The sequence below is a fragment of the Accipiter gentilis genome, chromosome 11 (genome assembly GCF_929443795.1).
Source record: "Accipiter gentilis chromosome 11, bAccGen1.1, whole genome shotgun sequence".
Lineage (NCBI taxonomy): Eukaryota > Metazoa > Chordata > Aves > Accipitriformes > Accipitridae > Astur > Astur gentilis.
Window position 1 is genome coordinate 17,722,498 of NC_064890.1, and position 26,079 is coordinate 17,748,576.

General features: G+C 37.0%; 1 protein-coding gene across 1 annotated transcript in view; it reads right to left on the reverse strand.

Annotated features, from left to right (window-relative positions):
- Positions 1-26,079, reverse strand: part of CERK (ceramide kinase) — a 45,575-nt gene that overhangs the window by 13,755 nt on the left and 5,741 nt on the right. Inside the window, exons 2-9 of the mRNA XM_049813946.1 lie at positions 22,104-22,217; positions 20,314-20,436; positions 18,163-18,288; positions 17,567-17,630; positions 13,601-13,746; positions 4,575-4,649; positions 2,727-2,879; positions 1,616-1,721 (exon numbers count right to left, since the gene is read on the reverse strand). Of these exons, the coding sequence (XP_049669903.1) occupies positions 1,616-1,721; positions 2,727-2,879; positions 4,575-4,649; positions 13,601-13,746; positions 17,567-17,630; positions 18,163-18,288; positions 20,314-20,436; positions 22,104-22,217 (907 nt within the window). The remainder of the gene's footprint in view (positions 1-1,615; positions 1,722-2,726; positions 2,880-4,574; positions 4,650-13,600; positions 13,747-17,566; positions 17,631-18,162; positions 18,289-20,313; positions 20,437-22,103; positions 22,218-26,079) is intronic.

The window sequence follows — 26,079 nt, forward strand, 5'->3', positions numbered from 1 at the left end:
TCCCCATTCCACTAAGCAGCAGGCCCAGAGTTCCTTTAGTCTTTTGTTATGATTGGTATACTTACATAATCCCTTCATAATACGTAACACCCATCACATCCCTCACTGATTTCAACTCCACCTGAGCTTTGGCTTTCTCAGTTCCATCCCTGCATGTTTAGGCAATGTCTCTGTTCTTCCAAAGTAACCCATTCCACTTCCACCTTCTCTGCTTCTCAGATCCTTGCTCACCTGTGTTGGTTTTCTATCATGCTTACTCAAGTTTCTGCATATCAGAATGGACTGTTCTTGTGCTTTGAGGAGGTACCAACCAACTCTCCTGGGCCTCTTTGTCCTCCAGGGCAGTCTCCCATGGAATCTTGCCAAGATTTCTGAATAAACCAAAATCTGCTCTCCTAAAGTTCAGGGCTGCAATTCTACTTTTTGTCTTGCTTACTTCTCTCAGGATTTTAAACTCTATAATCTCACAGCCACCACTGCCAGACTGCCCTCAACCATCATATCCCACAATTTCCTTTTCTGTAAAAGGACCAGCAAAGCATTTCCTCTAGTCAGCTTGTCAATCACCTGCACAATCACTGTCATCACCACACTCCAGGATTCTCCCGAATTGCTTGTGTCCAGCCCTACTGCCCTTCCAGCAATTATCAGGATGTATAATATCTCCCATGAGGCATCAGGCACTCTACGTCAGGATGTATAAAATCCCCTGTGAGGCATCAGGCACTTTTTACTCCCTGACTGAGACCTGGATGACAGCTTTCTCCCTCTGGAGCTTCCCCTGCATCAAGGCACAGGATGGATCAGGATAGTTACTCCAGCTAGTACTGGAGACCATGTTCTGTAGCATGTCACAGCACTATTATTACAGCAGGGTCTCAACAAGTTCCACAGTTTCAGGCCAACGTTTGTAGCTACTCTGTATCCTGGTGTGCTGTTTGCTGCTGTGACAACTACTGTATATCCGATAGCTACATTCATATATGAAGAAGAATAATAAATACTAGTGCATAACTTCAAGCAGGTGAAAGCAAAGGGAAAGGAAGGAACACTGGGAGATTAAGGTAGGCCCCCTGATTGGAGAAGCAAGTGAAGAATATCACAGAGAATTTACACAGCATAGTAGTAGTCTATAAAAAAAGTAGCTAAATAGGCTGATTCTTGAGAGGACCTATCCTCAGGACAAGCCAAGCCAGCTGTTGTCATGACACTAAGACAATCGCTAAAATTGCTAGATCCAATTACAGTGTGAACATTTGAGAATTTTTGAATAATTATTTCCATTTGTAAAAGCTACGATGCATCCAGACTTTTCATCTATTAGCAGTAACACAGCATAGTACCCTCAGCATCTTGTAACTGGGTAATGTGCTGTTATACTTTGCTTAATTTAAAATTGGGGGAGGGGCGACAAGCTAACAATTTTATTACATTTTTGTTTACTGACCTGATAAAATAAGGTGTTCTCTTTAATGAGTCAATAAACTTTTTTAAAAGCTTGTATCTTTCAGAGTAAGTGTTCTGGTGTTAAAAACAACATTTCTGTGACTTCTGCTTACGCACATGCCTTTTCAAACAGTTCATGTCAAATATCTAGAGATAAACATTAGCCTACCCTGTTCTGCAGCTATCTTTATCTCGTGGAGATCCCAGTGCGTGTCTTGCTGGTTGAAAAGAAATTGTTCCTTCATAGTAATGATGGGAAAGAAAAGTCTTGAAGCCTACATAAAAAAAGGTATTAAGCAGCATTAAGTCATTATAAATTCACATTATGAACACCTCTGCATACATCCCTTGAATATTCCTCATTCCTTCTCTAAGGACTGCAAAACAATAGTCGCTCTCCTCAAGCTCACAGCTCTTTGTGTTACTGTGTTTTAGACTGTAGAGGACAAGGAAATAACCCCCCAACTTTGTAACATTTACCAATAGTGCCATTACCTTGCTTGACACCTTTAAGAGCCAACTAAAAATTTTAGCTGTACATCACTGTTGAATCTTAAAATTAGCCTACGCTACTTAAATTCTGCTTTTGTATCTTCTTTCCCTAACACAAAACAAATCAACGGCAGCAAAAAATACTTTCTAGTAGCATAGGATTTGTCCAAATATTAGCTAACTAGGGTAAACCACTCAGCTCTCTCCATAATCAGTGCTGGAAGAAGGGCAAAATTAACAATTCACTCTATCAGCTAAATGTCCAAGACGGAGGAGTGCCTACCTCTAACTGATTGATATGATAGTAAAAATTATTAGCACAGAAAAGATACTACTTTTTTAGGTAGCTATCACTAGGTGACCTTTAGCAACACGCTTCTATTAACAAAACAGAACAGCACTAGCAATTTTTTATTAATAAAAAATGTTTATTGAACAAATTTGAATTAGGGTTGCTTCCAACACCATTTATAACAGTTCAATATAAGATTTTCAGTTCTATATAAAGCTCAAAATAGTTAAAATACTAACTATAAGTTAATAAATTAACTGTGCTATATAGTCAAATTCAAAACAACTTTAATGAGCACACTGTTAATACTATGCCCCAAGTTATGGAGCTTTACATAATGTGATCCAATGTACCTGGTACCACAAGGAATTTAGAATCAGGTTCAGTCTGCCTCTTACGTTTAAAAGCTTCAGAGAAGCTTGGTTTTGAGAGATCACATCAACTGCTCCAGTATGTTTACATGCTGACAAAAGAATGTAATAATTACAAAAGTTACCTGAGTAGTCGTATCTCATCGGACCCATCCATCGCTTCTTTTCGCTATCTTTTAATATATCTCCATAAAAACCATAACCCAGCAATGATACAGAGTACTTCAAAAATGTGTTGTTATGATGTACAGAAGAGACATCCAGAGGCTGACAGTCACCTAGGAAGATTAGAAGTGCAAGATTCTATTAAAGCTTATTTTGTTTGCAGCTGCAAACATGATAGTAACTTTAACATTACTGATTTTTAAAAAGTAAAAAATGTTATATTTATGTTGTAACATATATGTCATATATCCATATATATTACCTACACATGCAGAAAGGCAAAACCAATTTTTTAATACTAATTTCATTTAATATTTAAAAACATTAAGTACTAAGTGAAAAGGTCTGTATGCTAAAAATAAACAATGAAGAATTTACACTCAGTTACTATGTAGCAGTAGGAGGGGATGTTATAGAAGAGATCAATGCAGTATCTGTACATCTACCAGATACAACTTAATCCTATATGTTATACTATCAGAGGATAATTCAAGCTGGAATGGGCCTTAGGAGGTTTCTCATCAAGTCTCCCATTCAAAGTAGGCTCAGCTATGAGGTCAGATCAGGTTACTCAGGTCTTATCCAGTCAAGTCCTGAAAATCCCTAAGAAAGAAAGTATACCACTTCTCTGATGTCCTCATAGTGTAAGCTTTGGAGTGGTGGTGGGGGGTTGGGGGTAGGGGGTGTTTTTCTTTGTTTGTTTTTTTTTTTTTTTCTTTTTTCTTCTGTTTTACTTTATACCCATTGTCTCTCATCCTTCCACCAGACTACTGCGAAGAACCCTTCACATAAGTGAGAACACTCTTAAAAATCTAAATATGTGTATATATGCACATTTAACCATCCAGCTAAAATACTACGATATACTAAAACTGTGTCTCTCTCTAATCCTAGTCTAATGGCCTAAACTCTACATATGCCGAAGATATTTAACCATAGGTTAGTAACAGAAGCACATGCGTAAACCTTTGCAACAACAGCTTCTAAAACTGCAACTGTCAAACACTCAATAACAAGTGATAATGAAATAATCACTTGGAAATTCTAACCTTTATGCTTATGCAACATCATTATAACTGAAGGCTACCTTGCACAATTTTTCAAAACTCAGTATTTCAAACTGGCTGACTATGATTCTTTGGTATGTGGCAAGATAGGATGGACATCACAAATCACAGTGCAATGAATATGCCAAGCTGTCTCCTTCAGCCCCCCGTGCAGTTCAGGGACTCCATTACTAGAGGACTTTGAGAAGTGGCAATGTCAGCATCCCTACTGATGACAACACATCAAAAAGCATTTATTGAAAGCAGTTGTTTTCCCTAGTTCCTCCTCAAATACGTGACTTGCAGATGGTAAAAATGGGGAAATTATCAGCTATTTCCAGTCAAGCAGAAGCCATACTTCTAACTTGGCACAGAAACATTGAACCGCAAGGGACAATTGGGCAACTAGTACAAAATACTACTTGTCATAGATTTCTCAGAGAGACACCAACAACTTACGCTGCTTATTGTATTTTACTGCTATTTTCAAGAGCATGCCAGAATGCATGAAAACTTAAGCACCAGATATAAAATTTCAAAGCATTATGGTCCTTTGAAAACAATGAATTACAGTAGAGAAAGCGATTAATTTTTATCCTCTTGTATTTCAGAGACTTAAATCCCAGACAAAAACTTCGTATTTCAACTCAGCCATTATGTTCAGATTATATTTCACAAACATATAGAAAGAACTAAATGGAATTACTATTTTTGGCTATTTCAATAATTTTCATAACAAAACAGTGAACTGTGACCACCCACCTACAATAATATGAAGAGCTGATGTTACTGGATCAATAATGCCAACAGTTGAATAGCATATGCAATCTGTTGATCCTGAAAAATAAAAACCTAGAGATTAATTCATATTTTTTCAAAACAAGTATTGGCATGGTCCTCCAGATAAAAGCATTATGTTCCTTTGGCCTGCCCCTTTCTATTTTATGGAACAAAGTATCTATAAGGATACAAATATTATGATTTAAATTGTAACACACACACACCCCCAGTAGAATTTATTTCTCTCCATACAAAGTACAAAGATTTTCACTATATAAGCAATAAATATATAGCAGTTTGCGAAGGGAAATAAGTTAATTCATATGAAAAATTTCAGGATTCCATTACAGCTTTTATATCAATTAAGGACAGAGGGGAAGGAAGGCATATGCTGATTCTCCTTTGCTTAAGATTTCTTACTTATTGAGATCTCATGAAAAGTAGTTGACTGGTCTCCTGTTTTTTGGGGGAGTGATCTAAATTCCAGACTGTCAACATCCCATTCTCCTCCAGCTGCATCTTAAACCAGAAATTACTATTTAGTTCTATTATTTGAAAATTAGTAAACACTTGCTTTCAGGAATTACTTTACAGATAGGGGAGCAAAGTGAACAGAGATGTGCCTTTACAGTCTTGAGCAAAATACCTACAAGAAGAAAGGGGGAAGCTTTAGGTTTCACTGATCTTCTGTCTTTGTTACTAACTACCTTCAGGCCACCACTCAGTACATCCACTCTATTTTAGGTGCTTTTTAGAGACAGGCAATTCTCCCTGACCCCTGTAAAAAACAATCTAAGAGCCTAATGTAGGATTCTGAATCCTGCTCTGCAGCAGGGACTTGAAAGTCAGGGCCAAACATACCAAAGCATTTTTGTTGCAGCATTTAAATCCAAATTTATCTTGTAGTTTTTCCCATCCATTCCCTGAAATTGAATTCCTTTAAAGTCAAGGCTGGATATCTGAAAACAAAAACTTACTTTGTCCGCATATATGTTCTCAGATTTGCTACTGATACACTAGATGTAGAGCAGCTCAAATACTGAGTACTTAATTTCTCAGGCCTAATCAAATTGAAATGGAAAACTAAAAATGGAGGAATGAGCAATCACTATTTAAAATCTGCTTTTGGTTCTTTCTCACTTTGAAAACTGTCAGGGGACATACAGTTATCAATAAGAGCAAAGATAATCCTTTCCCTCCCAACTTAATTCTCAGGAAATGGTCACCACTTTCCCTACCAGCGAAGGGCATAAGTGAAGCTTCTATCAAGTAAACACTATGCAGAAGCCTGCCACAGGGAACAAGAAGCAGCTCCAGGAGCCAATTTAAGAGAATATAACAGAACTGCAGAACAAAAGAAACAGTGTGACTAAAGAGATCTCTCTCTACAAGGCTGAGGTTCAAGATGGTGCAAGCGTACCATTACAAGTATGTGCTGTTGCACAGGAAATGGGACTCCAATTTCTCTCAGTACAGATGAAGTTATCATGCTGCATTTGGAGTTTTATAGCAGAAAACATTAAGGACAGTTCAGATACTGAAGCTATGCTTTACTGCCATTTTTTTCAGTTTCATTTTGCCTCCTACACTCATGAATTTTAGTTAGGCAGAAAAGAAAATTCTCACTACTTTTGAAAAGAAAAATAAACAGACACAAAAATAGCCACTAAAAGATCTGACCTGAACTTTTACTGCTGAGTGTACAAGCCTAACATTTCATCCAACCTTTCTCATTTCTTCAAGATCCATTTGCATTCTGCTATTAGAATTACCTTAGTCACATTTGTCTTGATGTAAACAGAGCTTTCAAGTAGTCTTACACTATAGATGGGAAGAGGGGAATTCATACAAGCTACATTTTAACACCAGAGGCTTATCTCACTATACTCTTCTGTAGTCAATTAAAAGCCAATTTATCTGTTGGGCAATTTTATAGAACTTATTTTAATTTCTATTCATTATCTAGCAAGAGAGGGCTAAAATTAGATCTCAAGTCTGACATTAATTCTGAGATTCTAAAATGGGAGACTGGCAAACACTGTTGGTGTCTTCCCCAACTGCCAAATCATCCCTCTTTCTCAGACATGCCAGGAGTACCAACTACAAACAGTAAAATAGTGGTTTTTTCCTCTCTCAGAACCGATAGTATGGAGCCACAAACCCAGTATCATTCCTTACATATGTTCCAATAGAACATAACTGGTCATAACACCACACCAAGCATGAACCTAACAGTACTAGTTTAAAGGTCACCAAAATATTCATAATGACTAAGGATTTTAACCTCTTTGAATACTTCATAATCAAACAGGAATTCTAGACCATTAGGTGTGTCTTGAATAGATTTGGACTCTACTACTGCTGAAGCAGCACTCTGAGTAGATGCACATGCAAACCCCACCAAAATCTGGCTTATGTTATCAGTATAAATCTGATATGGAAAGCAGGAGTAGAAAGTAAATATAGTTTGACTAATACTCCTTGATTAATAGTTTAGGATTGCCAGAGCACTCCATTTGGGCAAGCAGCTTTCATAGAGCATGATCCTTGACTAGTGTTAGGTGGTGGATGTTGTTTGTTCTGGTTATACCAACAGAAAAATCATACACGTAGTCTGCCAGATTTTCTTTGGGGATTTTTTAAGGGCAACAGCCTGAGTGAAGGAAAATAAAAGGGGGTTTTATGGGTTGCATAGAACTACATGCACATGTGAAGAAAGTAGTTGGACTGCTTGTTAACTGAGCCCTAATTCATTAAAAAAGAAAGATCTTCAGTGCGGAAACTAATTTTTGTATTGGTGTGCTAGAAGAAAAGAAAATTGGCATGCAAGAGAATGATTAAGTTTCAGGTTAAGACATTTAGAAGTAGCTATATGTGTACATGTAACACTGCAGACTATGTCAGAGCTTCCATTCTGGTCAAGGAGATCTCATCAGGAATGCTGATGGCAGCTTGAGCTTGATTCAAGGTATTCACGCACAGGCCCCATCTGAAGGGCCTTGTGCAGGTGTCTTGTTTCCTAAGACAGGCAGATGCAACACAAGATCTACAGGCTCTACCGACCATATTGACCAGATCCCCCCTGGCTATACGATGAGTTTAGATGCCCATCTCACCTGCAGACACCTAAATGTAAGTATGAAAACTTGAGTACCAATTTCAAATTGAAACTCACCCTAAGGAGAATAACTCCATTACCTAAATGACACCAACCACCAGTATTCAAGTACTGGAGGTTACTCTGCTCGGCTTCCAACTGCTACTCCAGTACAATAGTTGCCTTGCATAGGGCTAGTAGAGTTCAACGATGGTGACACCATACCACCATATAAAGGTAGCTGAATCCCAAACTAAATGTCTGAAGTCTCCCAACTACAGAAAGCTCTCATCCCAGATATTCTGACATTAAGAGCCTACTGAAAATATGAAGCATGCAGAAGAGGGCACATCAACTAGTCTTTGTTTAATTATAATTACTTTGAGTCTTTAGCATACTTTATGTAAACTAGAGCCCTGTTTCATTATCCATTTTCCCCAAAGTCTGTTTGTTATTAGGAGGTATCATACAGCCACACAGTTCTTATATAGGCAAGTTCTTCTACATTCTTTCCCTCCCCAAGTTTAAACACTAATTTTTTAAATAAATTTAAAGATCTAAAAATTATCAAGGAAATCCTTCCTTTTAATCAATCACAGTGAGAAATGACCAAGATACATATTTAAAATATTAAAGAGTATGTAGTTCCCATCAAACATTTTTGCTAAAGCAAGACTAAAGAAACCAAAGGGATGGACTGCGCTACATAGAATACAGTACAGCTAAATCACCAGATTTCCCCTTGGCATGCATATATTGCCGGGTATTTGTGAGCAGTGAAGTCATGCAGACAGGTGCTCAGACACTACCTCACAAGCTTTAAGCTGGTCACAGAACCATCAAAGCGGTAAGCAAAACCAGATGATTTACTGGTTGTACGGAATGGTTCATACTATTGATTCTGTGGCCCCCCAAAACACACCAAAAAACCTAAGTGCTAGAATTAATCATCTGAAAAATTATTAGATTACTTACAACTAAGTTTTCTTAAACCAAAACACAAGCATGCTGTGGGCTATAAGTATTCATTTTTGTGCTTTTATTGATGGAAAACTAAACAACTTCCAAAGAACTGGAAGTACTAAACTAAGCAGATGACAGAAGCAACAGTCAGCAAGATGTGGATCCTATAGACAAGAATGAATTTAATAAAAAAACAGAAATACTTTTAGTGCTCATGAGCATTGCTCCATGTGAGACACCCTTGACAGGGGCAGGTGCTTCCACAGCACAGAATCCTCAGAGACAAATTAGTATGGCAACAGGATTCTGTACTGCAAACAGGTAGAACAACAACTTCAGTGGGGGACCCATATGTTTGTAGTATTTTTGTGAAGTCACAATCCATGCAGTCACCTCACAGATGAAATATCAGGTGAGTCATGCTAAAGACAGAGTAACTGCATACGCTTGGTCAAGCAGCATTTAGTATTTTGAAAAATCTAGATAGTGACTTTTCTGGGAAGTGATTTTCAAATGATAAAGATCTGACACATTCAAAAGTAAGTGGAGAAGCTACTGTTACAGGGAGCAATGAATGGCCTGGGCATACAGTCATGTTCCTACTCAGAAGTTTTATACACCTTCCTTCCTGCGTCCAGAAACCAAGAAATCAAGTTTAACATCTGCAGAATGACAGACTGGCTTAAAGAACAGAGCGGAAGGACTTTGGTCCTTTTTTTTGGTAGATAATCACTTCAGCAGAAGTTCAGTACCACAGTACAACAAAAATGGATTAATACAATAATGGCAAATTTAAGAGATGAAATTAACAGCACAGTGAAAAGTAATCTTGACTTAGTTGCCCTCATAGCAGCCCCACCGTATTAAAAGCAGTATTTAGCTCTAAGACTGTCATTTCCAGAAGTACAATGGATTCAAAATGCTGAAGAAGGAACACAAAACATTGCACTTCAGATTTCAAACTGGACATACTGAACCTTGAAATGAGATGCTAATTAAACCACAAAGATCATTAAATATTAGAAACATTGTAAAAGAGAAGGCTGTGGACACATCACTTGGATTAATTAAAAAAAAAAAGAATTAGATAGCTTTTTATGCTATGCTTTAACGCATTTTTGAAGATAAATTTTACGGGCCAGATGACAGTAGTATAAAAGTCCAGTCACACTTCATGATTTTTCTTGCATCTTGTTTTTCAGTTCGTGAATGAACCCTCCACCATTTTCCTATATTGCCTTCACATAAGAAGCCTGCACTGTCTTTAGCATTCTTAACTTCTACAGCTACACATGAACATGCTGATTATAATCATACTGCATGCTTCAATCCTAGACATTACAGTGTTCAAAAGTGAGAGGGATTTGGATACAGAAATCACTACAGCAATTAACACTTTGTATCTACACTTCACTCAATCTTCCCCAGTGCTTGGAAGATTTTTCCCCTATCCCCAGTGTAAGCTGGCAGACTTCGGTTTTGGAAGAATTAATGCATTAATATTATGCCACAGCACAGAGTGAGTAAAAGTCCTCCAACAGCAGTTGAGAGGTTTGTCCTCCTATTCTATGCCAGGTTTAGCAAGAAGAATGAATTACTTTAGCTTACTCCAGAGGGTATAATTTTAATAATAAAACACGTGGATGAAACCTCAGTGCCACATGTTGTAAGAGAAATGATTCCTGGTTTCTAAGTTGTACAGACCTACCACACTGAATGCAGTGAGAAACCATGGCTTGAATGTGCTTTTAAGGCTAGATGGCACTAGGAGGAAGCGATAACTAAACTGAAGTTTTTGTAGGCACGCCGACTTGTAGTTACCAGTTACCACATCGCAGTGCAAAAATTTGTCAGGTTGCTACAACCTCTAAGTACCTTAACAACAAATCTGTTTACAACAGCAGTCCATTTACACCGGCAGACTTGAAGAATGGCTGCAACTGAGAGAAATTCAGAAATTAAAACTGCCATTCAAGTAGAAGACTTTATTCATGTCAATAAAAACACAAGTTATTTCATAAAAGTGTACCATAAAGCATAAGAATAAATGGTATTTTTTAACCAGAAGACACACTAAGGAAAGAGACTGTCTGGAGACAGACACACCTGTTAAAGAAAAAAAAGAGGGGGGGGGCAAGCAGGGGCTTTCTCCAGAAAGTTAGAATCGTGATTTACAAGTAACATCCACATTAAAGAGTCTGCACAATGGGATTCTGCCTATGAAATAAAGCTAATTACTCAAAAATGGTCATATAGATGAGAGTGGTTTAGCATTTAGCATCTCTTTCATTTGTAATTTCAAACCTTATATAATTAAATCAACAGTTTCTGAGCAAAGATTAAGCCTGCTGAATTGAGCGTTGAATACAGACAGACACTCTTCAATCATAACCACAAAATACAACCTGCCATATTTCTGTTAACACAGCTTGACATTAGGAACTGAATGATATAAAAGGCAAAAACACTGATTCAGCATCACTCTACCCCAAGCTCCTGTCCTCACTGAGCAAACTGTCTCCATGTATCAGAAGACACACAGAGCTTTAGAACTTAATCTCTAAACTATGGGTAGTGTTTGTTTTCAATATCCATTAATGAGTTCTTAGGATTAAGAAAAAGGTTGGTTATAAAGAACTTAAAGGAGCACCATGGGTGAAGTTTTTCTAGATGCATGATTTATATTTCATTATTCCTCTTGACTTGCTTTATTTTAGGGCTGTCAGTTTAGTTTTAAAAGTCTTTTTAAGGATCTCACTTACTTTGGAACAGACTTCTTGCACTAGTCTGTGAACTAGGGAAACTGTTGGGGTCAATACATGGTCAGAGCTCCATGACAAAAGACGAACAGAGAACTGCTTCACCAAGGGCTGGAAAAAAATAAACAAACCACTCTTGCTGCCTTCCTGATCACCCTGCAATGCATGGGTTTGGCTATTTCATAGACAATTTAAGGTCCCTGTGATGGCTAAATGTATTAAGAAAAGGTTAAGATTTGTTCAGTGATTTGACTCCCTTTTTCAGTAAACAAGCACTTTCCCATATTTTCAGCAAAGGATCACTTTAAATATTGTACAATATACAAATAGATCAAGATATGTATTATCCTCTGCACTTCCAGAAACCTGATTAATAGAAACTGCAAGGCCAGCTTCCTTATACACCATTATAAATAATTTTTGAGGGATCTAAATAATGACTTGGAGAAAATATTTGAATCATAGCACTGATTACAACGCTGTACCCCGTGTTAGTTCAAGGACTAGAGCATGCAGTACACATTCAAATAGCAAACAGCTACAATGGAAAAAACCACAACAAACAGAACATTAAAGTAAGAGAAGAAAGTGACTTGATACACGTTAGCAATATTAAAATATCAGTGAAGATCATACTTTTTGGTTGCAATTGGAACAAATGCATTAAGAAATTGTTGAAAAAGCAAGGTTCATCTTCCAATTTTAACATGCTTATAGTTAATTACTTTTAATTAAGGATAAAGAAATAGCTCTTAATATTGAGATTGTTTTTTCAATTGTATCTCCTTATGGTCACAAACATCACCAGGCAAAAATCTTCTGGCTGAAACCAACTATGTAAGCAAAAACCTTTAGTCCACAAAATTTGCCCAAATAAGGGAAATGAAGGGTAGAACACTTCAAATCCTATTCTTGTTAAGTTTATTATACAAACTGACTTTAATACGAAGCTTTAACAAATAAAATCAGAATATATGTATAAATAGTAATTCTGTTATACAGAACCCTTAATGTGCTAGGTAACAAAGAGAATGAAAAATCATAAGGGGATATTCACATTGCAACTTTCAGATATCTAACCCTTATTGTACTGCAAGCAGAAAGGGTTAAGCTTCATCCAACCAACAATTCAGACCATTTGGGGTTGGATACGTTCTTCACAAAGATATAACGAGTATAAAATCAGTCACCTAAAGTCTGAGGGTACCAATATATCACTTGATGTATTTTTACAACCTGTGCTAATTTTCTTATAAAGTCTGTGTCTTAGTTCTAGTCAGAAGCTCATAATGTTTATTTCATATCCCACTTCTTTAATTCAAATCTCAAGCATCTGGCAAGAAAAAAAGAACAGCATACATAGAAAAGACACTGAACTGTCAATTTGTCTTTCCAGAGTCCTCGAAATTGCAGATGCTATTAAAGTGTTGCAACACTGAATCCAGTCCTGGAAGAGAGAGTCATCTTGTAAGTCCACTTTTGAAGAAATCTTGGGGACCAATTTGGGCAGGTTGAGGTAACACCTGGGACACTAGACCCAAAGAGTGCCTATGGCCAATAAAAAAAGTAAGTTTATCACCAAAAACCTGAATTCCAAGTATGAATTCTCTCAAATGCCTCTCAATGACAGTAGTCAAGTTTGCCTGAAAAGGTGGCTGACACTGAGAACTGGGAAAATATAGCACCTCTAAAAAGGGGCAGAAACTGCAACTTGGTCTGGAACCTGAGGACTGTTCCTCACTAGTATTTGCCTTATGCTTTCTGTGATGACAGCTGGAGGGTGGGGGGGGAGAAGAAAGCTCAGCTTTTATTTGGATTGTGCCAGACCAGTAGGAGCCTCTCATTACAATTCTAACTAAATTTGTGGAGCATTTGGAAGTGGAGAAATTCAGTAAATTTCACTCAATGTGTTCAGATGGGCAAAGGTATTACTGTCAACATTAACACACAATAAGCCACTAAAAAAAGTAATTAAATTCTAAAGTTGCACATTAAGATTTGATTTCCTTTACAAAGTACCCTTCCACATAAAAGTGCATGTGATCAATAATCTGGGATAAAAACAGCTTTAGGTGTCTTTACAGAATGTCATTGCTCATATAGTGCACTTAGGCCTAAATTCAAGAAGTTATGAATAAGAAGAAGTTTCAAGAATGAATAAAGTAAACTGAAAGTTAACCCTTTCTTACCAGCAGGAATTATGCCAATCCTTATATTGCACTGGACTAACGGTGCTTTGGGATTATTTTGGTCTATGCCAGAGTCCTTCTGCATTCTTCCAATGAGACCATGCATCACTTCACTGAACATGCCGTCCCCACCAACACAAACAACACTGCCAGGAAACACAAATTAGAATGCACACTAACAGTCAATAAACAACACGGCAAGTGTTCTACTTAGGGCATGCACTGGGCACATCAAAAATAGTTGTTCTATTCTCCTTCTCCATTTTTACAGAATACGGTAGGCAACAGTCAACTTGGCAATTAACAAAAAGCAGGAAAAAAAAATTCAAGCTACACAACTGCAAATACACCTAGACATATCTGTAATGTTAGAAAAAAAATGTTGGAATGCAACCTAAAAAAAATATTTATCCTCTATTGCTGTGTGCAGACAGACAAATATCAGTGGAAATTCACTATACAAGGAAAACAATGAACAGGACTGTACATACAGCTCTTCAAGTAAACAAAATGGAACTAGGGTACCTTTACTAAAAAGGGAAAAGTACGTTAATATTTGTGGTTTCAGGCAGAAGTATATTTTACACTATTGATTTAAGAGGGATATACATTATATGAAAGTCAAAACACAGAAAAGTGCGTGCTTGCATGCTCTTTTGAACATGCTGAGAGTCCATCAAACAGACAGAAGTCATGTATATCTACATAACCATTCATAATGAAACAGTTCTAAATGTTACCAGATGCAAAACTTTGTTTTGCAAACTTAATTCAGGTCAGAGCTGGTGCAGCAGCTACACAGATCCTCAATATGTTAAAGCTCAGCAGAGAGTCCACAGCCAAGCAAATACTAGGAAGTGAAAGACTATTTTACAGTAGTATACATTTCATGCACAACAATCAAATGCACACCCTGAACTCTAAAAAACATTCTTCAACTGAAAAACTAATTCAAATACACTTTAACGGAACACATGACGAATCCAAAGTTATGCACATAGTCCCCAGCATACATATTTAGGAATGTTTACTGTTATCGACAGCAATCATTTCCAATGTATAAACTAATACTTACTCTTCCACATAGTCAGCAACAAGTATTGCAGAGTGAGCACTTATTTCAAAGGACAAGTTAGTTTATTTAAATTTTAAGTACTGATGATTTAAATTTACTTATTATTGTATTGTCAGCAGAAGGAAAGCTTGAAAAAACCCAGTCAATTTTTCATGAATGGAGAGGACAGTCTTAAAAATATATGCTGTCCAACTCTAAGTCAAGACCCTAGAGACTGGGAGAGAAGGAGAAAAGGATGTTTGTTTTTCATTTTTGTAATTAATTTCTCTTACAGCTTAACTACATTATTCCTCTACTGTAGCCCATCTCATCTTTCTCTGCAGACTCTAAGAAAAAGGTTAAGTGGACAAAAATTTCCATGTCAGTTCAAGGCCAATGTTGTCTCAGTAGTCTTTTTATAACAATACTATATCCAGGCTCAGAGATGAGTAATGTGAATGTCTATACCTATCAAGGGTAAATATTGACAGATAAAGAAGTTCACATACACAGTATTAGCATGACCAAATTCATTGCAAACGTCACATGAAATGCGCGAGTCAGATGTGTGCGAATCACCTGTGTGAAGGCCCCTAGTGAAGAACTACTGTAAGGGAGATCTTAGAGCAATTCTTACTTTTGGGGTTTATTTTTCTAATGGACTAGCATTTCACTTTTTAGACAGATGATAACGGTAAACTACATATGCTAAAGGACTTCAGGACAACCAAGTCTACAAGACAAATGTTTAGAAGGGACCATAGTTCTTTTAAATTTCAACCATTCTGTGAACTAATTCAAGAACTAGGAAAAAAACCAACCTGAAGCAGTTTTACAAAGGCTTGTGCAACAGGCATATGGGTAAGGAAGCACAGCGATTCATACATGTCAGACTTATTCAAAACATGGTCATTACCTGCACAGTATTACAGCATGCTCTAGTTGTTCTGCACAGTGATGTACAAAAACCTGCTACATTGTAACTGAATGAATATTTTAAGTAACTGTCTTTAAAGAGAAGCTGTTCTGACACTGAGCTACTAGATAAGTAGACTCACTATAAGAAATTCTTGTAAGGGAAAGTGGGAAGAACAAATAGGCAACACAGATGAGAGGTTTAAATAAGCTGTCTTAAGTAAATACACTTGGAAAGCAGTGAAGTGGTTATCATTAAGAATCCTGTATCTAGTTCCAAAATTACAGGCATGGCTTTGCCTAAAGGGAAAAGGGAATCTGGAGATTAAATGAAGCAGCTCATCACTGAATGAAGGGAAAGCCATTTATCAGAACCCATCTAAGAGGACAGGTGAACAACAATTAGTTGTAGGAATCCAAAGAAGCTTTTCCTGTATGTGAGAAGAGTCAATCAAACTTGAAGAAACACATGCATTTATGTGGTGCAACTATTGTTAAAATCTTCCATATAAGCACATGATCTGTTATTTAAGAAGTAGTATTAATACAAGAACTCCTTCCTAACCACTGTTCACCACAGAAACAGACTTGTATCTGATGGACAAAAATCAGGCTTGGAAAGACAAGCTGCAGTTCCCAAGCTAACTGCCACTAAGGACTGGGCTGGGAATAGAAGAATCATGAGATTCCAAAAAGATGCAGTTCTCTAGCTTATTTTTTAGCTCAGTCATGTTAGAGAGAAAACAAAAAAATGCCACCACAGAAAAAAAAATTCTTCAATAAGAGACTGTTTGAATCTGTCAAAAACACTTCAGGTACCACTACAATTGGTCACTGTCACTTGTTGTAAAAACCAATTTTCTAGGGGTGGACATGGGCTCACTTGCTTCCCTTTTCTGTTCTGTATTACAATTTCACCAACCATAAGTATTATCTATTTCAAATCACTTAAGTCAAATAAAAGGAAAAAATCTTAACTAACTAGGTTTTTCTAAGATGCCAGTTTCCCTTCCTTGCAATTCTGCATAATTAAGAAAAATCCCAGTATAGTCAAAATGGCTCAAAGTCAACTCATTTTAAAGCAGGTGAAGTCCAGGAACTCAACCTGTGAATGTAGTGTCTTACTACCACAATTTGTCAACATCACGCCCTCACTCAATTTATACAATGCACATAGAGCTGCTCTCCTAGCAAAAGTATTCTGAAAAGATAGAAAGTGTTTTATTTTTGCAACTTACCAATTCAAATGTACATGTCAACAAGCACAACAAGATACTATTTTAAAATACTGTAGTTATGAGAGTTTATCTGCATAGGTTCTGCATACAGTTTCATGATTTTCCAGTCATGTAACTTGTTTCATGTCATGAACCGGAAACTGGAATGACTAGCTTATTTATTAAAATACTCTGCTTCTACAGCAGATTTAACAATGGAATAGCAATTTCACCATTCAGTTAGGTCATCTTTTGAAACAGTAATTCCACAACAGAACAAACACAAATAAAGCCAGATGATGTAGCCATTATTTGAACAATCCTACATAGCAAGAGGCGCTATCTGAAACGTTTCTAAACAGTTCGTGGTTTTTACACACAGGCTGAATACTACTGATGCAGTGTTTTGGAGTCATGTATAAGTCAAGATCACCTATACCACAAAAGACTTCAAGGTAGCTTTCGAGCTATCACAGAATGCTCAACTTCCAGACAAGCAGAATTAACCTTACATTCATCTTTTGAACACAAACCTCATGCATACATTGTTATACTACACTTGAATACATTGTGTGTTGAAGAGGTTTACTGAAACAGTTTAGTTTTCCTTTGATACTCCTAAATGTGGATCTCCTATGGAAAGGAATATGCCCCTGAACTTTCAGCTGTTGCAATAAACATATTGGCAATAAAGGCTATTATTTTAGAGACAAGAACAGACAGATTACACAATGTATCAGCTTGGGGAGGAAAAAAAAAAAAGGAAGTGAAGTTACTTACCCATCATATTTATTAATATTAACTTCAAATAAATTGTCCTTAGCATGGTTAGCATGTTCAGTTACTATGAAGAAATAAACACATTAAAAATTACTATTATAAAAATACTATTATAAAATGGTGTATAACATACATTTGTAAAAATATTATTATTAATTCATTAATAACCATGATTCTATTACCAATGTGACCATAAAACAGCCTGCCCATAAAATGTGTTTCAAAAGATTTTATGCCAAGGGAAGAATTGAAGGAGATAGGCAACACAGCATATATGGAAAAATATTTCACTAAAAAATTTTGCAAATGAACAATTGGTTTTAAGAGTAGAACTGAAAAAGAGAAGAAAGGCAGTATCTTTTAAATGAAGAGCTCAAAGAGCTCAAAAGTACCAGAGGCTTTAGTTTAGTAAGCAGAAAATTGATGTAAGGTCACCATCTATCTGGCTACCTATGCTTTATTTAGAAAACATTCCCTCTCTACCACTTCATTTCATTTCCTTATTAAGAAAAGGTAAGAAAGAACTTAAGGTACTCAGAGATGTTTGAAAGAGTTCATATTGTGTTTGTTAAGAAATTAAAACATTCATTACTCACTAACAACATCAGTGGAGATAGAAGCCAGACTGAAGAGTGGAGCAACTTTCTGTTCATAAATCCTCTTCCCTTGTCGCCTTCCTCCATATGGATTAATATACACAAGCAACTGCTTTGGTCTAGACTCTGCAGTAAGGAAAAACATTATAGTACACTGCTTTTGTACACAAAACAAAAATTCAACAAAAATAAACCTGTAAACAAAGTGAACACAGCATACAAGCCTTTTCTAACTCTTTATTAACTCTTATAACTCTTAACTCTTTATCAAAGAGCTATAAAAACCTGCTTCATCTATCCTCTTTATTATACTGAGGATATTGACAGTAGTAAGACAGCAGGTGAAATTCAGCATCATTTGATCTGACTCCATGTCTCACATTCTTATGCATATTATTCTTGCGGTACGTTCCCACTAAATTATGTTAGTATCACAGGCATACAAGACAAAAGACAAACCAAGGGCAGCAATAGGAAAGGCACTTGTGCGTGAAGCATACATAGAAATACTTTTACATTAATTTACTTAAATACCGTTCTTGCTATGGTAACATAGTTAAAATGCATTTCCTTTCTGTGATAAAGACACAATAAGAATACCTCACAAAACTACATGCTGCACAGCAAGTGCTTGCCCTATAGTGTAACCTCTTCCCCCCAGAAAACACCACTGATATTACTACATCAAGTTTATTCAAATAGTTATGGATTTACATAACTATGGTGGTGGCAATGAAAACAATTACTACACCTCTGTACTAACAGATACACAAAACACTAATGCTTGCTGCGCCTAGAAAGCCTTCCTTTTTTGTATAGAACACAAAGACCTGTTGTAAAATTTGCACTTCCTCAGATGGCATTCTAAATTATTATTTTAAAAGGAAAGAATAAACAGAGTTATTAGATCAGCACACTTGCATAATAAATCCACCCAAGCTAACTGTTTGAATGGTTTAAAGCTGCCACACACCTAAAGTGCCATTCACGCTCTCCGAGAACCTGTTACCTTTTCTGAAATAGTTTGTTACCAATAGAATGAACACCTCAGAGATGACTGCCCAGGCCACATCTGTCACAAGTGTACTGAACGGATGCACAAACCCCATTTTTTGAAATATTTTATTGGAAGTCAGATACTTCGTGTAACGTATACAAAACAAAAACATTAGTAAGATGCATGCTTCCAATGCCTGCTGTTCAGAAGAACACGTTTTGTTAAATATCTGTTTTTATTCTGTGAGCCTTAAGTACTTGCTTAAGTCACATCGTTGGTGGACTTGCATCCAGTCCCTTTTCTGGCGCTGTCTCAGATGGACCTCAGACCTTGGCTGTAGATAGGTCATCTCCAGTCCTGCCTCTATCTCCATCTCCTGCTGCTCCTGTCTGGCCTCCCTGGATGGACCCGATTACTTTGTCTCATCTGGGCTGTAAACAGGACCTGCTATCCCCATCCCTGCTCTGCCCACTCTGCTCAGATACAGTGGGACTGCAGCCTCATCAGTGAGGGCACTACCTTGTGTTATGGTCATCCTTGACCTCCCTTTTGTCACAGAGTTGCTCTGCTCCTGCCACTCCCTGACATCTATCAAGGTATCTCAAGAATAACTCCTGCAAAACTACTTTTAGCCTTCCAAGAAGTAGATGTCCAAGAGTCCCAGAAATGATTAATGGCAACTCTTACTACATAAGGCACACTGTTGATGAGAGAGACTGGAAAGGCAAGACAGACACACAAAAAGCCACCCATAAATCTTACAATTGCTACAATTCTTGTTCTCAGATCTCTAGAGGAGATCAAATCTCTGAGCTTACATCTGCCCTTTAGTTTCTCCAAAGCTACAGTCATTTAAAGCCTCTGCTAAGCTTCTAATTAGTGTCCCTATTTTATGAAAATAATTTATACCTGGGCAAAATTATAAGACACCTACAGTCCTGACTGATTAGAGTAAAACACTCACTAAAATTTAGCGAGTATGAGACACAAAACTAGCGATAAGAAGAATGAGACACTTCATCTCTCAGCTCCCTCAGCTTTTAAGCATAAGCTGCTCTTAAGAGTTCATAAAAGCAGATATATCGAAATAGTATTAACTGATACACAGGCCTGTTAAATGGTGCTGCAAATGTTAGTAGTTTAGTCAGACTTACTCTGCATTTCAAGTAATTCTTTCAGCGCCTGTATCCACTGATTACACAAGTGCTCATCAACACACCAAAACGTCACATCACTGCACCGCCAGCGGTGATTTCGAGCTTTCTTCACGTAATAAACTATTTAAATTAAAAAAAAAAAAAAAAAAAGACGACAAAAAAAGAAGACGCACAATGAGACAGTTCTGTGAAATGACAAATGCAGTTCAGAGAGATCTCCAAAATATCTGCCTTTGGAAAAAAGTGGTAATTAACCCCCACTACACATTTCTGCAAATGACAGAAGATTTCAGAGTGTGAATAGGACATTTGTAAAAAGTCAAAACAAAAACATAAAAGAAAACACTTGCTCTAGGCAATTACCCTATAGCAGATACCAAAACATAAATTTCTTTTTAAACCAAATACAATTAATTTTCCATAAACTGATTATAGACATACAAAAGTTCACTGAGCTTATATATTATTTTATACATATGGAAGTCTGCAACGTCTAAATAATATAAAATGCCATAAGCTTAAGAGGATAAGCCAAACTCTCGCATCAGCTCCCATGTAACCAACAGGGTGAATTTAATTTCATAAAGCTGAAATTTGAGAAAAAAGATTTAGTTTTCTTGTGCATTAAGAAGTAGGCTGGTGAGACAGGAAGCACCCTCACCCTTCCATCTAAAGTATCACCAATCATTGTTACTGAATGACTAAATGTGAGGAAAGTACTCTGCAATATAAAGTTTTGGCATGGGAGCAATCACATTTGCCCCAGCTTTGCAGCACAGAATTCACCACTCTTTCCGCAAAACAAACAGAAATTTATTTCTAGCACTTTAAGAATACAGTCAATAATACAAAGAACCTTTAAATGCATACTATTGCAATCTGATGGTTAGGGATAATTTTAAAACCCCTAAACATTCAGGTCTCATTTTTCCAGCCTCTCTCAATTTTCTGTCAAGTAGTAGAAAGCAAGTGTCCTGCTGCAGAGTCATTCAGCAGCAGAAACATAAGACATTAGTTAGGACTTCCTTCATTAAATAACTAAACACAGCATGTGTTCTTAAAGGTACAGTTTTATTTTCCAAGGACATGCACCTGTTGGAGCAAGTCCAGAGGAGGGCCACAAAGCTGATCAGAGGGCTGGAGCACCTCTCCTATGAGGACAGGCTGAAAGAGTTGGGGTTGTTCAAGCCTGGAGAAGAGAAGGCTCCAGGGAGGCCTTATAGCAGCCTTCCAGTACTTAAGGGGGGGGCCTACAAGAGAGCTGGAGAGGGACTTTTTACAAGGGCCCATAGTGATAGGACAAGGGGTAACAGTTTTAAACTGAAAGAGGGTGGATTTGGGTTAGATGTAAAGAAGTAGTTATTTATTGTGAGGCTGGTGAGGCACTGGCACAGGTTGCCCAGAGAGGCTGTGGATGCCCCATCCCTGGAAGTGTTCAAGGCCAGGTTGGAGCAACCTGGTCCAGTGGAAGGTGTCCCTGCCCATGGCAGGGGGGCTGGAACTATATGACCTTAAGGTCCCTTCCAACCCAAACCATTCTGTGATTCCAAAATAAGGATCTTTAAATGTAAACTGGCAGTTTTTTGGCAGGGGTTGGTCTGTTTGGTTTTGTGGGTTTTTTTGGTTGGTGGCTTACTGGGTTTTTTTGGGGGGGCAGGGGGTGGGGCTTGGGTTTTTCAATGCATCATTTCTGGTAAAAAAAATTCTGAAGATTCCTTTTGAGTCTGTCCTAAAGTACCTCCAACAAAGTAATTAGCACGAGCATCCTGACACTGTATTTGCCTTACCTGTGAAAGCATGTGGCTTTGCCATTTTTTGCCATTTGCCAATATTATGCTGTTTCTTGTTAAATTCACTTTCTTCTACAGCAATGATGTCAGAGGTTGGTACAAAACAGTTTTCTGTATGAACACAAGATCTTACACATTAATATCTTACAACAGCACTGGAATTATTATTTCTACACACAATATGATATAGATATACAATTAGTGTAGCTGCTCAATAAGCACAACCAAGAGCATAAGTAGAAATCTGCTAAATATTTTCAATCTGCTTTTACCTTTAGTCAAAGCACATAACCCATAACCACCTATGAATTACTCCAAATAATATTTTAAATGTCTATGATTTCTCAAAAAATTAGGTATTCTGAGTATAAAAACATTTTTGCATGAAGCCAAAATCCAGCAACATTCATTTCAGAGTTATGAAATTGCCCCTTCAATGACATCTAGTCCAGATATTTGACAGTGAATAGCAGAAGCTATTTCAAAGAATGTGCAAGTAAATTTAGTGCAGAGAGACTACAGAGACTATTTATTATTCTCAAGTAAGTAGTTGGCTTACAAAAGAAGGGCATTCATATGAATTCTTAAGACTTTAAATCCCTCTAACCTTTTAAACTTCAGCATCTCCTAAAAAGGAAATTATAGATGTTATGTTTATGTACTGCTAAATGTAATTCCCTTGTATCAACTTCAAACCAGTTGTTTTTCCAGAACTAAAGGCTTCTTGCTTTTACACTATAAAGGAATTCCCTACACCCTCACTCTTTTTGTCTCTTATAGTCCCTCAACACCTTCTCAGTCTTCTTGTGTCAAGTGGATGATTTTGTCTCCTTTTCATTACTGATTTCAAAATTTCTCTGCTTTTACCTTATCTCAAAAAAAAAAAGGTGGAATTGAAAAGGCATGCTTTCTATTTATGTACAAGCATGTGCTCTGTGTATATACACACATACAAAACATTTAATTACATAAGATTATATAATCTCATATAATAACAAGAGTAATATACTTGTTTCTCTCATATATAGATAGATATATAAATAGAGATAGAGGTATAAAGAGATATTAAACACATAAAATACAAACACTGATACTGTTGTTACTGGGTTTTATCTTACATTTAATCTTCCTCACTATTTTGCAGAAGTACCATGGTAGTGGTGAGGAATGTAAAATAAAAAATTTTCCTGAGCTCTTAACAGTGGAAACTACAATTCATTTGCCACTAGTTGAATTTTATTTTCTTTTTTCCTGTCCTATTTATTTGTTTCAGCCAACAGAGTTGTTACCTGTTGTCATGTCTATTGATGTGTCGTGGACTACACACACAAGTTTGTTTTTTTTCCTTTAGAGGTGTTTTAGTATTTGACTTCTCTTCCTTTAGGGATTTTATCTTCCCAGAGGTTTTTAGCTTGATTCCAAAGAAACGTAGCCTCCAAACTTCATAGTGAGGTCTTTTAGGAATCTGGCTCTATTTGAATGTTTTAACTACTTACGAAACAAATTGCAGCTTATAATAATTGCATTTACTATATTGAAAGCACAATGGGGAAATGTAGCAGCCACAGAATGTCTTTATAAAGATCCAAGAGCAGAAATGAACTCACTAAAAACACTTCACTTGTACACAGATATAGACACCATACATATACACATTTATGATGACATCAAGTATTTAATATTGGATAGTAACAGTTAGTTGGTATTTCTAACATTCAGAGAAAAGATCTGCTATGGGATCTCAATATGATTATACACCTATCCATTTATCCAAGGGAAAAAAAACCACAGAACAGAGATGGAACAATAAATTAAGGAAAGGGAGCATGTTCTTTAAGCTTTCTTCCCAGAACTGCTTTTAGCTTTCATTTTTCTACTGGCTATGCCACCTATCCATATGTCAGAATATGAAAGAAGGCTTGTTGCATTTATAAAGATTGCACTTAAGTGGTAACTCATTTTGTTGTTGCTCACAGATATGCTCCAAAACTGACAAACTACATTCAGATCAGAATTTAAATTACAATACTCTAATGAACATTTTGGGAAATAGTTCTACATACTGGATACTTATTAGCATGTACGCTAGGAGTAGCTACAGAGGTCATTCTTTTATTAGGCATTTTCTATATACTAGAGAAAGCTGTCCAACTGTACAGATCGCAAATAGATTAAAAAAATTCCAAATCTGCATCACTGAAAGCATTTCTTTGGAGCATATATTTTAGCACATATTACACAGCTTATATTAACAACCCTAGACCTTGAAATCACTTCTACTAATCTCTCCTAATTCTTCAAATGTGTTCTCCCTCTGACAGTCGCATGACTGAAAGTTCTGCTTTTCCAGCAAATCTCTTCACAGAGGCAGCAAAAAAGCAAAGAGTAAATGTTTTAGTCAGATACGTACATTTTTCCATCTTAAGCCACAAGAGTTACGTATCTGAAAAAAACAGACTCCTAAAACACCCCACAAAACCCCACCACCACAAAAAAAAAAAAGAACAAAGCAAAAGCAAAGAACAGCGTGATCCCACCTTGCCTCTGTAAAACTTTGTGTTTCATAAAAGTCTGAGAAGTTTCTGTTCTATGAATACCAGCTATGCCAATTGTGGCCCTCAGTACTACTTGGCACTGTACAGGCATCAGGCAACTCCACTGCCCTGATAGTATACTCCAATCTTAAGGCAGTCAAAACCACACACTACCTAATACAGTAATTGCAGAGGGCCAGAAAGATGCAAAGCTGTCTCAAATACAAACATGTTACTCAGAACATTCCCTACAGCTTATGAAAACAAATCTGAAAGCAGTGGCATTTGTGTTTGAATAGAGCTCAAGAATTTCCATCAGTCCAAATATGACTATCACTATTTGACTTAGTGTTATACTGTTTAATCAGAAAGCAAATCAACTACTTAGTCCCACCCTCCCCCCTTTTTCCCAGAAGGGAGAAGTTTCCAATGTGAAGAAATCAAATAGAGACCTTCAATACAAGTAGCACAATCCTGCTCCAATAAAAACAATGCCCTCATCTACCATTTAATTACCAAACCCCACCCTTTACATAAAAATAAGTAGGTCTATCCCACCTTCTTTTGAGAGGTCAAGAAGGTTCACATGTGTACTAATTATAGCCCTTTCCCACACCTACTTTTGTAGCATTTACAAGCATTTTTTGTAGCATTTTGTAGCATTATCAAGTAGCATGAGCCATTTCTTTCACTGATTTAGCATAAAGGTGCTCACTCATAAAGGCCTTCACCTTTATGAATATCTCCCCAAACATGGAAAATCTTATTGCCATATTAACAACAACAGAAAATTGATACTTACACCAGCACTACTAGATCAACATTAATGAAAAAGTTGAACTATGGGCTCAGACCATACCAAACAAAGAATTTCACTTGGCTCTGTACAATACACTCAACCAAGTAGCACACAACAGTTCCTAGACAAAATTCCAAGCAAAACACTGACTTCTTCAACATACACATCTAGATTGAAGAGACTGAATTTTGAGTTCAGAAATACTGAAGTACATATTAATCTTCTTAAGCTTACTCTCAAAGATCTTCACACATTTATGTTTTCACGTCTCACCTTGTTCAATGCCTAGCATACATGACACACTAAATACGAGTTCTCCATCCAGCTGCTCTGGATGGAGGGGCATGGCAAAAAAACCCCAAACAAAACAAAACACACAATGGACAGGTGATAGTCTTCCCAGCACACTGGCTGTGCTATTCATCACTCATTCTGGGTCACAGTGCTCTTAGGCTTAACAGATACTCTTCTTGACAAATCAGCAAAATACTGCATTAGATGCATACTACTTTTCCCCACATTAAGCATGTGGGTGAAAAAAACCCAAACAAGGTAAGCACACAAACAGTGGGCTTTCTCTGCAAAAAAATGCAGCTGGCAGCTGTGAAGTGTCTTCCTCTGTGTTAAGAAAGGCTTTTTG